General features: G+C 44.9%; 2 protein-coding genes across 3 annotated transcripts in view; one reads left to right on the forward strand and one right to left on the reverse strand.

Annotated features, from left to right (window-relative positions):
• Positions 1–8,331, reverse strand: part of NMT1 (N-myristoyltransferase 1) — a 46,209-nt gene extending 37,878 nt beyond the window's left edge. For both annotated transcript variants that reach the window (XM_032269967.1, XM_032269968.1), the window contains exon 1: positions 8,159–8,331. In XM_032269967.1, the coding sequence (XP_032125858.1) occupies positions 8,159–8,289 (131 nt within the window). In that variant the 5' untranslated portion in view covers positions 8,290–8,331. The remainder of the gene's footprint in view (positions 1–8,158) is intronic.
• A 172-nt stretch (positions 8,332–8,503) lies between these two features.
• The window catches only part of DCAKD (dephospho-CoA kinase domain containing), a 38,612-nt gene continuing 33,994 nt past the window's right edge, over positions 8,504–13,121 (forward strand). The window contains exon 1 of the mRNA XM_032269970.1: positions 8,504–8,730. The gene's annotated coding sequence lies outside the window, so the exon portion shown is untranslated. The remainder of the gene's footprint in view (positions 8,731–13,121) is intronic.

Raw genomic sequence — 13,121 nt, forward strand, 5'->3', positions numbered from 1 at the left:
CCTGTCTTAAAAAAAAAAAAAAAAAAAAAAAAAAGTGAAAATTTTCTGGGCTGAAATTCAAGTTTTTCAGAGAAACTTATAAAAATAAACCCTGACCTCTAATATCCTTTTGATTCTACTTTTAAACATCAGGAAATCCTTTTCTAAATCAATTAACTCTTGAAGTATGTTAAGTTCACTAGTAATCCTATTAGTACTCAGAAAGCCCAAGAGAGGTGAATAAAGTGGCAAAGATGCCCAGAAGGAAACAACACAGCATGAATCAATATCAGCTGTCTAGTCTCTGTACTTCTGTGGCTAAGGATCACTCAGTGCAATACCTCCAACTCTGCACATTCCCACCCATTAGTTATTTATATCAAAAACTGCTTGTGAATCTCAAATGATGGGAAAAATAAAAACACTTTAGTACTACCTTCAAGGTACCCTGGGGCAGGGCATAATGGCTTATGCCTGTAATCCAAGTACTTTGGGAAGCCAAGGTGGGCAGATCACCTAAGGTCTGGAGCTCAAAACCAGCCTAGCCAACATAGAGAAATCCCATCTCTACTGAAAAATACAAAATTAGCCAGGTAGCCGTAATCTCAGCTACTTGGGAGGCTGAGGCAGGAGAATCTCTTGAACCCGGGAGGCAGGGGTTGCAGTGAGCCAAGATCGCTCCACTGTACTCCAGCCTGGGCAACAGAGTGAGACAGTCTCAAAAAAAAAAAAAAAAAAAAAAAAAAAGCCTATGAAAAGAACAGCAGGTTCTAAGAAGGGATTACAAAAGACTGCTTTTGCTGGCACCCTTGGCCCTCCCTGGGATAGTAAGCCAGGGTACTGAGGGTGAACAAGCCAATTCTTGTCATGGACGATAACTGCTTTTTAGAGGTCACAAAAGCTCTGATACACTAAACTGCTTAAAACGGGAATGAGACAAATGTGTAAATTCCACATTGAGTTGTTTGGTGAGCTACACTTTGACCTTGCAACTCCAAGGTAAAATCAAATGCTGTTCAGAGACCATTATCAAGAATGTTTTGAGCGGTGGCTCAATGCTGGCAGAAATTCCACCCACTAGAATGACTTTTTCGTTGTTTTTTTTTTGACATGGAGTCTCATTTTGTTGCCCAGGCTGGAGTGCAGCAGCAAGATTAGAATAACTTCTCAAAAAAATATTTGTCTATCATGGAAAGACACAAACTGGATCCCAAGTTTGGGAAAGTCCACAGGCTGTTAAATGGATCCAAAGATAAGATTCACACTGCTGTAGATTCAAGATGCAAAAGTCAATTCAGCAGGGGAAAGAAATCCAGCAAGTTCAGAATGGATCCTCTAAGATGTTAAAGAGACCGATGGAGATGCACATCTCAAGCCGCACTATAAAAACTAAAGTATTTGGCAAGGAACAGTGTGGCTCACGCCTGTAATCTCAAAACTTTCGGAGGTCGAGGCAAGTGGATTGCTTGAGGCCAGGAGCAAGAGCAGCCTGACCAACATGGCAAAACCATGTCTCTACTAAAAATACAAAAATTAGAATTAGCTGGGTATGGTGGTGCACTCCTACGATCCCAGTTACTCGAGGGGTTAAGACATGAGAATCACTTGAACCTGGAAGGCAGAGGTTGCAGTAAGCTGAGATCACACTGCTAAACTCCAGCCTGGGTGACAGAGTGAGGCTCTGTCTCAAAAAAACAAACCAAAAAACCCCTAAAGCCTTCATAAGTGAAATAATGGAGGATATAATCCACATAAAAGGCTTAGCATAATGCCCACTACAAAGTGATAATAGTAACATTTACTAAATACCATAGTGACTCCTCAGTTGCCTCTCAGAGAGCATTGCTGGAAAGTTTTTGTTTTTTTATAAGATGGAGTCTCTCTCCATTGCGCAGGCTGAAGTGCAGTGGTGCCATCTGGGCTCACTGCAACCTCTGCCTCCCAAGTTCAAGAGATTCATCTGTAGTTCCAGCCTCCCACATAGCTGGGACTACAGGTGCATGCTACCACACCTGGCTAATTTTTGTATTTTTAGTAGAGACGGGGTTTCATCATGTTGGCCAGGCTGGTCTCGACCTCCTGACCTCAAGTAATCTGCCCACCTTAGCCTCCCAAAATGCTGGGACATTTTTGAGGCAAACACTGAGCCTGTGGAGGAATTCCAGTTGAGTATTTTTGGTGCTCTCAATAGAGAACACCATATTTTATGTCCCTTAAATGTCACAATCACAAGGACATCTTCTTTGAGGAATCAGAAGAGAGGCTTGAAGGGTAGAGATTTCAGATAAACAGCTAAAGAGAAAGAGCTAAAGCAGCATCCTCCTGAAGTTACCAGATGTATGGCTCAACTCTGTGGGCTCTACAGGGAAAGGGTTAACTGCCAACTTAGTAAAGCTGCGGAATTTTAGAGTGAGCACATTAGTGGAACAATGTGAAAAATCAGCAAAACTGCTTTGCCGTGAGCAGCGAGTCCCTGAAATAGGCTCTCATTTACTTTCCATTTCTTCTGCTTTCCAGTCTCTTCTCTTTGAAGCAGCTCTTGATTAGTTTCTTTTTAATTGCCACTTAATTGGGAAACAAAATTAGAACACTTATTTGGTATCAGTGATGAGGTTTCTCTTTCCATTCTGCTTTGATCTAGTTTTGGAAAACCAAAAGTTGAAGGAGAAATTAAAAAGGAACTAAAAAGATTTCTTCTTTCCAAGAGCTAGCTGCAGCTATAAGCCGTCAAATAAACAGGGAAAGAACGACTCTTGGAAAGCTGAAGAAAAAGACAAAAGCATGTAAGGTGAGCTTAACAGAATTTATTTTCAGAAAGACTTTTCTTTCCTCCTAAGTTTTCACAAGGGATAATATCTCATAATCAGGAGTGAGAACTTATAAAGAATCCATGTTAACCTGTCCCACGGAGTAAGAGGGCAGTATGGAGATGAGACACCCCTTCTCAGAGGGCTCCTGAGGCATGCCTACCAGGACCTCAATGATGCTGAAGACATTGCAAAATAAATTCCGAAAGACTCCTAGAACACAATAGTCTACAAGTTCTATTTTGTTCCAAAACACTGAGACAAACCTCACTTATAACCTCCAAACTAAAATCTGCCGATTGATGAGATTTATTATTTGGCAATACTTCTTGGAAAGACTTTCATTTAAAAAAAAAAAAAAAAGGCCGGGGAGGTGGCTCACACCTATAATCCCAGCATTTTGGGAGGCCAAGGCAGGCGGATCATGAGGTCAAAAGATGGAGACCATCCTGTCCAGCATGGTGAAACCCCGTCTCTACTAAAAATACAAAAATTAGCTGGGCGTGGTGGCGTGCACCTGCAGTCCCAGCTACTCGGGAGGCTGCGGCAGGAGAATTGCTTGAACCCGGGAGGCAGAGGTTGCAATCCAGCTTGGCGCCTGGCGACAGAGTGAGACTCTGTCTCAAAAACAAAACAAAACTGGCTGGGCACAGGAGCTTATTCCCACAGTCCCAGAAGTTTGGGAGGCCAAGGTGGGAGCATCACTTGAGGCCAGCAGTTTGAGACCAGCCTGGGCTTTATAAATAGTGAGACCCCATCTCTCCAGAAATTTTTTAAAAAGAAAATTAGCCACGGATGATGGTGCATGTCTACAGTCTTAGCTACTTGGAAGGCTGAGGTGGGAGGATCACTTGAGCCCAGGAGGTCAAGGCTGCAGTAAGCCATGATCACACCCATGTACTACAGCCTGGGCGATAGAGGGAGACCCTGTTTCCAAAGTAATAATAAAAAACTTTTTAAAAGAAAAACTGAAGAGATGTATGCACACACATCGCATATGTATGCATGTACACATATATATAACTACATGTATACCTGAAGGGTTTGGGGATTTTTGTTTTTTTGAGGCAGAGTTTCGCTCTTGTTGCCCAGGCTGAAGTGCAATGGCAAGATCTCGGCTCACCACAACCTCCACCTCCTGGGTTCAAGCGATTCTCCTGCCTCAGCCTCCTGAGTAGCTGAGATTACAGGCACGTGCCACCACGCCCGGCTAATTTTGTATTTTTAGCAGAGACAGGGTTTCGCCATGTTGGTCAGGCTGGTCTCAAACTCCTGACCTCATGATCCACCCGCCTCAGCCTCCCAAAATGTTGGGATTATACTCGTGAGCCACCTTGCCCAGTTTGGGGTTTTTTGTTTTTATTTATAGGGATGGGGTCTCGCCATGTTGCCCAGGCTGGTCTCGAAATTCTGGGCTCAAGCAATTTTTCTGCCTCAGCTTGCCAAAGTGCTGAGATTACAGGCATGAGCCACTCACTACCCACAACCACAAGAAGTTTTATATTCATCAAATGCTTATGCTGATTTAATTATGGAGGAAACACAAGACTAGAAAAGTCAGGAACTAAACTCATATACAAAGAGACATAAGAAACTAATACAACTGCATTTCCTATGAATCCAGTACATGAATTTAGCTCATTTCATTAGCACAGAGCACTGTGACTTTAGTTCCTGAAAAAAAGGCCCAGGAGTGGGGTGGGGTGGGGTGGCTCACGCTTACAATCCCGGCACTTTAGGTGGCAGGGGGGCAGTAAGGCAAAAGGATCACTTGAACCCAGGAGTTTGAGACCAGCAACACAGCGAGATACCATCTCTTTAAAAATAAAAAATAAAAAAGGCAGTTTTAACTATCATTAACCTTTATTGTATAGTACACATTTTAGACTGTAGCATTTAAAGGAAAACTTATCAATTTTTACATGATTTTTGAGAACATTTTAAATAATATGAAGTAAAAAAAAACATTTCAAGAAGCAAAACACAGTGGAAAGCTTCCACAACAAATTGGAGCTTCTTGGTTTCTGTAGGTATTTCATAAAAATTGTAGTAAGGCTTATGATGAGAATTATTTGGGAAGAGAAAACGTGTATGTAAGAAAAATGTGACATCCTCCCACTTGGTGAGGGGAGATGAAACTCCACTAATATTGGGCCAGGCACTTTAATATCTGCCATTCATTCATACAGCAAATACTCATTAATGCCCACTAAGTGCCAGGCATTTCGAAGATACAATCCTGTTTACAAGCACCTTACTGTCAGATGAGACAGGGACCAGATACATTAAGAAAAATTACCAAGTATGTTATTATATGTATTGTTATAACTATTGTTATGATAAAAGCTACACCAAATACAGTATGTGAGAAGAGCAGAGGGGCAAGCTGGGAGGCTAGCGAAGATCTGAAGAAAGAAGAGGGAGGAAGAGGAGTGTATTCCAGATGTCCTATCATTTAATCCCTACAATTCTGGATTAAGTACCTTTCCCAAGGTCACAGGACTATTAAGTGTCTGAGCCAAGCTTTGAGAGCAGATTTTGAAACTAGAGGCTTGCTCTGTCGCCCAGGCTGGAGTGCAGGTGTACAATCTTGGCTTACTGCAACCTCTGCCCCCTAGTTTCAAGCAATTTTCCTGCCTCAGCCTCCCGAGTAGCTGGGAGTATAGGCACCTGCCACCACACCTGGCTAATTTTGGTATTTTTAGTAGAGATGGTTTTTTACTATGTTGGCCAGGCTGGTCTTGAACTCCTAATCACAAGCGATCGGCTCACCTCAGCCTCCCAAAGTGCTGGAATTATAAGCGTGAGCCACCACGCCTGGTCTGAGACCAGATTTAAATGACTTCAAAGTCCACGCTTCCACTGTGCCATGCTGCATTTTCCCAAATTGCTACTTCTCCCCAAACCATTTCCTCTTAAAGTTCATTGAAGAATGTTGACTCTACCCCAGATTCTAAGTGCCAAAATTAGACTCTCTTCCAGACTAGGCCCTTGGTTTTTCACCTGCTACCTCCAAACTCATTTTCACATACCTTTTGATTTGGGACGCTAATAAACATAATTTTTTCACCCAGACTATAACGATGTAGAGAAACACCACCACGAAGTGTCAAAGTTTTTTAAGGTTATTACTTACTTGTACTACAAATAAAATAACTTTTTTTTTTTTTTTTTTTTTTGAGACGGAGTCTCGCTCTGTCACCAGGCTGGAGTACAGTGGTGCAATCTCGGCTCATGGCAATCCCCACCTCCCGGGTTCAAGCAATTCTCCTGCCTCAGCCCCCTAAGTAGCTGGGACAGCTGTTCAGTATTTTTAGTAGATACAGGGTTTCACCATGCTGCCCAGGCTGGTCTCGAACTCCTGACCTCAAGTGATCCACCTGTCTCGGCCTCCCAAAGTGCTGGGATTACAGGCGTGAGCCACCATACCAGGCCAATAAAATAACTTTCTGGCAGACAGTTTTGCAAAGTTATTTAGATTATAGGGCGCAAAACTAAGGATACTGGTCAGGACAACAGTTGAGAAAATAAAAGCAACTACAAAAAGGGCAAAGAAAACGCCACACTTTCACTTCAGGAATGACTTTCACATTCAACAACTCTCATCTGTGATTCAGATCTCGACTTAGGAGAGCTTCTCTTTCCCTTCTTTCTGTTCCTACTTCCTCTTTCTCAGCGCTTCCATTTTTAGGAATAGCAAACTTCAAAACAAGACTTCTATTACATTAGATCTGTTGTGAGATATAGCAATAGAACAGTCATAAAAAAACTAAATTGGGGAAGCTCCCCTTTCCTCTATATTCTTCCTGTGATTTTTTAATGCCGACTGAGGAACATAAAAGCTAGATCTGTGAACCTAAGATTTGCCACAAGCTGATTATATAAAATACTAGATACAGTTATGCTTCACTGAACGACAGGGATATGGGCTGGGAAATGCCTGGTTAGGTGATTTTTGTCTTGCAAACATCATAGGGTGTACTTACACGAACCTAGATGCTATAGCCTACTAAATGCCTAGGCTATATGGTGTACACTACAGTAAGATGCTATACAAATTTGCAGCCTAGGAGCAATAGGCTGTTGCATGTTACTGTACTGAGTACCGTAGGCAACTGTAACAAAATGGTAAGTATTTGTGTATCTAAGCACATCTAAACATAGAAAAGATACAGTAAAAATATGTACTACAATGTCTTGAGACCACTTCTTCTATGCAGTCCTTGGGCAGTGCGTGACTGTAATACTTTGCTCTCCCCTCTCTATAAGGTAGCAAATTTTTTTTTTTAAAGTTTCTACAAAGCCCTCAACCTTCTTCCTTTATATCTGAGCTACCACCAATACTGCGAATAACAAGCTGGCTATGAAAATCAGACTACCACAGACTCAGCAAGAGTTATACACCCAAAAATCTCTCACGACTTTCAGTTTAAAAATATATGTACAAATATAGACAGGAAGATGGGGAGAGAGAGCGTGAGTGCCAGTGCCAGACGCTAACCATGTGAAGAAAGATGAATGATAAGCTGTGGCTTACAGAAGCAAAAACTAATTTGGAAAAAGAACTCAACACTCAAATGCCTGGTGCGTTTCTTCATCCCTAGGAACAAATGGTAACTAATGGCAAAACCCTCAAGTACAGGATAGGTAGTATGGAGCCCGAGGATTCCAAATACTCTCCAAGAAGCTACAGTGCTCAATTTATTGAAGCCTGGGGCTACTTTGCAAAGTTAACAAGGCAAAGATGTTGGAAGGCCTAATTATATTAATATATTCTTCAGGGCACTTATGGATTATTTGGAGCAATGGACACTATGTAAATCAAAAACATTACCATATCAATAATTACATAGGGTTTATAAGGTGAGTTTATATTTTGGGATTCTCTGGTAGTGATAGTTTACAACATAATTATATACACAGTGTATAGTCTGATGAATTTCCTCACTGAGGGTAAACTGCTGCGAAATGTTTTATTATTCGTTTATTGCTAGTCACGTTGTTCACACAACACGCCTATAAGTAGCGTTCCCTTTGAACTGTACTGTTACTAGACTGTCCTGTGTTGTACCATCGAAAACCAACGTCCAACATGCTCTTTTCCCAGGATTGGCCTGAAGCACACGAGTGGAACACCGCATAGAAGAACTTTTATATAATAAAAGTACTGAACGTCTCCGGCCCTTAATATCCAGAGCACCCACCCCTGGTAAATGACAAGGGCAGTAACCAATCGCCAGGCAGGATCCTAGTGCCTTAGCCAATAAGAATATGAGGGTGGGGCTAGGCTAAGCTGCCGGTGGCTTCCCCGCACCCCAGAGACCCAGGCTGTGGGAGGCTGGACAGGAATTGGACTCCGAGGATTTCGTTACCCTCGGTTGTAGCTGTTGTCCTCGTCATTCTCGCAATCGCTGCAGTGCTCATGGCCGTTCCCGTTCCCTTCCATCATCTGCGGCAGCGGAGGTCCCGGCGGCTTCACTGCTGTCTCACTCTCGTCCGCCATCTTGAGTTGCGAGAGCCGGGCTCCGCGCCCCGCTACATGGGGTGTTCCTATTGGACAAGGGGAATTTGCGCTGCATTCTGGGTTTTGTAGTTTTTCTGGAGAAGGGCGCTGCCACTAGGAGCGACTCTTTCCCAGAAGACTGACTACAATACCCAGGTATCGCGAGGGGCGGCTCCGTTCGGGTCAAGGGGCGGGGCCACTAATACCCGGAAGCCTAGGCGTTCGGCCGCGCTTTGAGGAAAGAAGGGCCGCGAGGTTGGTGGGACCGACTCTTCGGACCCGGGAGGCCGCCTGGCATGTTGGGAGTTGTAGTTCGCGCTGGTTTGGGGTGTCTGGCATGGAGGTTCCAAAATCCAAGGTTTGATTTCAGCCTGCCCTTGCCAGTGCCTGGGCCTCTGGGAGCCGTTATTGGCTGCCGTTAAGGACCGTTACCTTTCCCGGGTAAGTGAAAGGGCCTGAGGCCCGCGGATGCGACCCGCCCGGAGCCCGAATGCTCTGGGCCTTCTTGGAGTGGGCTTTTCTGCAAAAAGCCGTGTTGGCTCCTGGCCGCCTTCACTCGGGAGCCTGGGCAACCCCCGGTCATTGGCAGTTCAAGGTCTCATGAGAGCCAGTGGATTGTTGTGTGCGGAGCACTGACCCTAAGCCAGGAGACCAGACTCTGCTAGGGAGGCTGAGCTCGCCGCCGCATCTTGGCCTCCAGGTACTGATCTTCACCAAGCTCTTTCGCGCACACGTTGTCCCTTTCATCCCCCACGTCTTCCACGACCTTTTTTTTTTTTTTTAAATAGGGTCGCCGTCTGTCGCCCAGGCTGGAGTGCAATGCGCGAGATCACGACTCACTGCAGCCTCAACTTCCTGGGCTCAAGCTATCCTCCCACCTCAGCCTCCCAAGTAGGTAGTACTACGGGCGTGAGCCACCACACCTGGATAATTTTTGAATTTTTTGCGGAGACCAGGGTCTCACCTTGTTGTCCAGGCTGGTCTTGAACTCCTGGCCTCTAGGGATTCTCCTATCCCAGCCTCCCAAAGTGCTGGGATTACTGTCGTGAGCCACGGCACCCAGCCCACATCGACTCTTCAATGAGTTCTTATATTCCAGGCTCTGTGGTAAGGCTTTTCGTACATTATCTCATTTAACTCTCTCAACAAGCCTCCAATATAGGTGCTATTATTATTCACTTTTTTTTTTTTTTTTTTTTTTGAGACGGAGTCTTGCCCTGTTACCCAGGCTGGAGTGCAGTGGTGCAATCTCGGCTCACTGCAACCTCCACCTCCCAGGTTCAAGCGACTCTCCTGCTTCAGCCTCCTGAATAGCTGGAATTACAGGAATGCACTACCATGCCCAGCTAATTTTTGTATTTGTAGTAGAGACAGGATTTCACCATGTTGGTCAGGCTGGTCTCAAACTCCTGACCTCGTCATCTGCCCGCCCCAGCCTCCCAAAGTGCTGGGATTACAAGGGTGAGCCTCTGCGCCTGGCCATATTCACCATTTTTGACAGATGAAAAAATGTGGCCCTGAGAGGTTGGTAAATCGCACAATCACATAGCTGGTTAAGTGGCAGATCTGTATACCAATCTGGATCTGTCTGCCCTAGGCCCTCTGAATTCTTTGCCACCATAAAAGTCCCATTTTCTGATACACTATTCACTCAAGGAAATCAGTTACTAGAAGGTAGCTGTGACTCCAATGTGTATTCTATGTCGAGGGAAAAAGGCAACTGCCCATTTTAATCTGTTTTTAGCCCTGATTGAATGTTTCAGTCCCCGAGTCTCACTCTTGTGATTGAGTAATCTACCTGAATCCCGAGAAGAGTGCCCAAAGACGGGATTCTCATTCTTGGAAATTTCCTATTCAGGTTGGGTGTGGTGGGTGGTGAGAGGACTAATTCTTACCACCAGTGTGCTCCATGGCCAAAAAGGGAAATGAGCTTTGCCTTATGGGAGAGATCTTAACATGAGAAGAATGGCAGGGCTGGCAGAAACAGTTCCCATCTGACTCAGAGAAAGAAAACACAAATAAAACACAGAGCTAAATATAGTCAACTCTGTTTTGATATCAGTGGCATAAGCATAAGTAATTATGATCCAAAGCAGCAGATAACCCCCAGTCATTTATTTTTTGACTTTGGAAGGCAGTCAAAGATGCCCACTCAGTCTGAGAGCTGTCACCACACTCAACTCTCTGGGGCCCAAGACTGCTGTTCAACGCAATGGCCCTATTTGCAGGTTCAGGGAAGAGGAGGTCAGAGATGACAATAATGATAATAAAGCCAGGCCAGGCGCGGTGGCTCACACCTGTAATGCCAGCACTTTGGGAGGCCGAGGTGGGTGGATCACCTGAGGTCAGGAGTTTGAGACCAGCCTGGCCAACATGGAGAAACCCTGTCTTTACTAAAAATAGAAAAATTAGCTGGGTGTCGTGGTGCACACCTGTAATCCCAGCTACTCGAGAGGCTGAGGCTGAGTACCAGGTACTGTGCTTGACCCCACGATATGTTGTTAAAATTAACATAAAATTTTGGTCAGGCGTGATGGCTCGTGCCTGTAATCTGAGCACTTTGGCAGGCTGAGGTAGGCAGATCACTTGAGGCCAGGAGTTTGAGACCAGCCTGGCCAATGTAGTGAAACCCTGTCTCTACTGAAAATAACAAAAAAATTAGCTGGGCCTAGTGGTGGGTGCTTGCGATCTCAACTACTTAGGAGGCTGAGACATGGGAATCATTTGAACCTGGGAGGTGGAGGTTGCAATAAGCTGAGATTCTGCCACTGCACTCCAGCCTGGGCAGCAAAGTGGGACTCTGTCTCAAAAAAATGAAAATTAAAAATAAAAAGATATTGTGTATATGCGATTACTCTTTTTTTTTTTTTTTTTTTTGATACGGAGTCTTACTTTGTCACCCACGTTGGAGCGCAGTGGCCCAATCTCAGCTTACTGCAACCTCTGCCTTTCAGGCTCAAGTGATTCCCCTGCCTCAGCCTCCCAAGTAGCCGGGATTACAGGTGCCTGCCACCACACCTGGCTAATTTTATACTTTTAGTAGAGATGGAGTTTCACCATGTTGGCCAGGCTGGTGTCAAAATCCTGACCTCAGTTGATTCGTCCACCTCGGCCTCCCAAAGTGCTGGTATTACAGACATGAGCCACTGCACCTGGCCTGTGATTACTTTTTTTTTTTTGTAAGATGGAATCTTGCTTTGTTACCCAGGCTGGAGTGCAGTGGCATGATCTCGGCTCACTGCAACCTCTGCCATCTGAGTTCAAGCAATTCTCCTGCCTTAGCCTCCCTAGTAGCTGGGACTATAGGTGCATGGCACCATGCCCAGCTAAATTTTTGTATTTTAGTAGAGACGAGGTTTCACCGTGTTGCCCAGGATGGTCTTGAACTCCTGAGCTCAGGCAATCTGCCCGTCTCAGCCTCCCAAAGTGCTGGGATTACAGGTGTGAGCTACTGTGCCCAGACCTGTGATTACTTTTTTTAAATGGCCACCTGGTAATATTGCCACATTTTGTTTTGATGCCTAAATTTACATTTGGGTTTACAGTTACATCGCTATGGAATGATCACCCAAAGCAAAACAGTGTAGAGTTTCCTAAATTGGATCTATGGATGTCTTCTCAGAGTTCCAGGAGTTCTCATATTTGTTCCCCTCCACTCCCCATAAGAGAGAGCTTTCCACCTTTTTTTTTTTTTTGAGATGGGGTTTTGCTCTTGCTGCCCAGGCTGGGGTGCAATGGCTCGATCTCCATTCACTGCAACCTCTGCCTGCCAGGTTCAAGCGATTCTCTTGCCTCAGACTCTCAAGTAGCTGGTATTATAGGTGCCTGCCACCACGCCTGGATAGTTTTTGTATTTTTAGTAGAGACAGGTTTTCACCATGTTAGCCAGGCTGGTCTAACAAGCCTGGCTAACTGCACCCAGCTAATTTTTGTATTTTTAGTAGAGATGGGGTTTCACTATATTGGCCAGGCTGGTCTTGAACTCCTGACCTCAGGTGATCCACTTGTCTCAGCCTTCCTAAGTGCTGGGATTATAGGTATGAGCCACCGCGCCGAGCCGAGAGCTTTCCACTTTGAATTCTTATTGGTGAAAAGTTGGCCAGGTTCTGCCTTATGGAGTTATGCAGAAATATAGCTGGGCGAGGTGGCTCATGCCTGTAATCCCAACACTTTGGGAGGCTGAGATGGGTGGATCACTTGAGCCCAGGAGTGTGAAACCAGCCTGGGCAACATAGAGAGACCCCGTCTCTAAAAAAAAAAAAAAAGCACAAAAATTAGCATGGCATTGTGGCATGCATCTGCGGTCCTGTCTACTTGGGGGACTGAGATGGGAGGATTGCTGGAACCCAGGATCATGTCACTGCATTCCAGCCTGGACAACATGGCAAGGCGCATCTCTACATAAAAAGGAAAGAAGGCTGGGTGCAGTGGCTCACATCTGTAATCCCAGCACTTTGGGGGGCCAGGGAAGTTCACCTGAGGTCAGGAATTCAAGACCAGCCTGGCCAACATGGTGAAACCTCGTCTCTACTAAAAATACAAAAATTATAGCTGGGCGCGGTGGCAGGCACCTGTAATCCCAGCTACTTGAGAGCCTGAGGCAGGAGAAGCACTTGAACCCAAGAGGAGGAGGTTGCAGTGAGACAGTGAGATGAGATAATGCCATTGTACTCCAGCCTGGGTGACAGAGGGAGACTCCGTCTCAGGAAAGGAAAAAAAAAGGAAAACATAATATATAAAAGAGTGCAGACAGAGTGTGAGTCCCTGGGTTCTAAATCCTGGCTCTGCCTCTGACTTTTTTTTTTTTTTTTTTTTTTTTTTTTTTTTTTTTT

The sequence above is a fragment of the Sapajus apella genome, unplaced genomic scaffold, assembly GCF_009761245.1.
Source record: "Sapajus apella isolate SASKATOON/1434 unplaced genomic scaffold, GSC_monkey_1.0 scaffold201, whole genome shotgun sequence".
NCBI classification, from domain to species: Eukaryota; Metazoa; Chordata; class Mammalia; order Primates; family Cebidae; genus Sapajus; species Sapajus apella.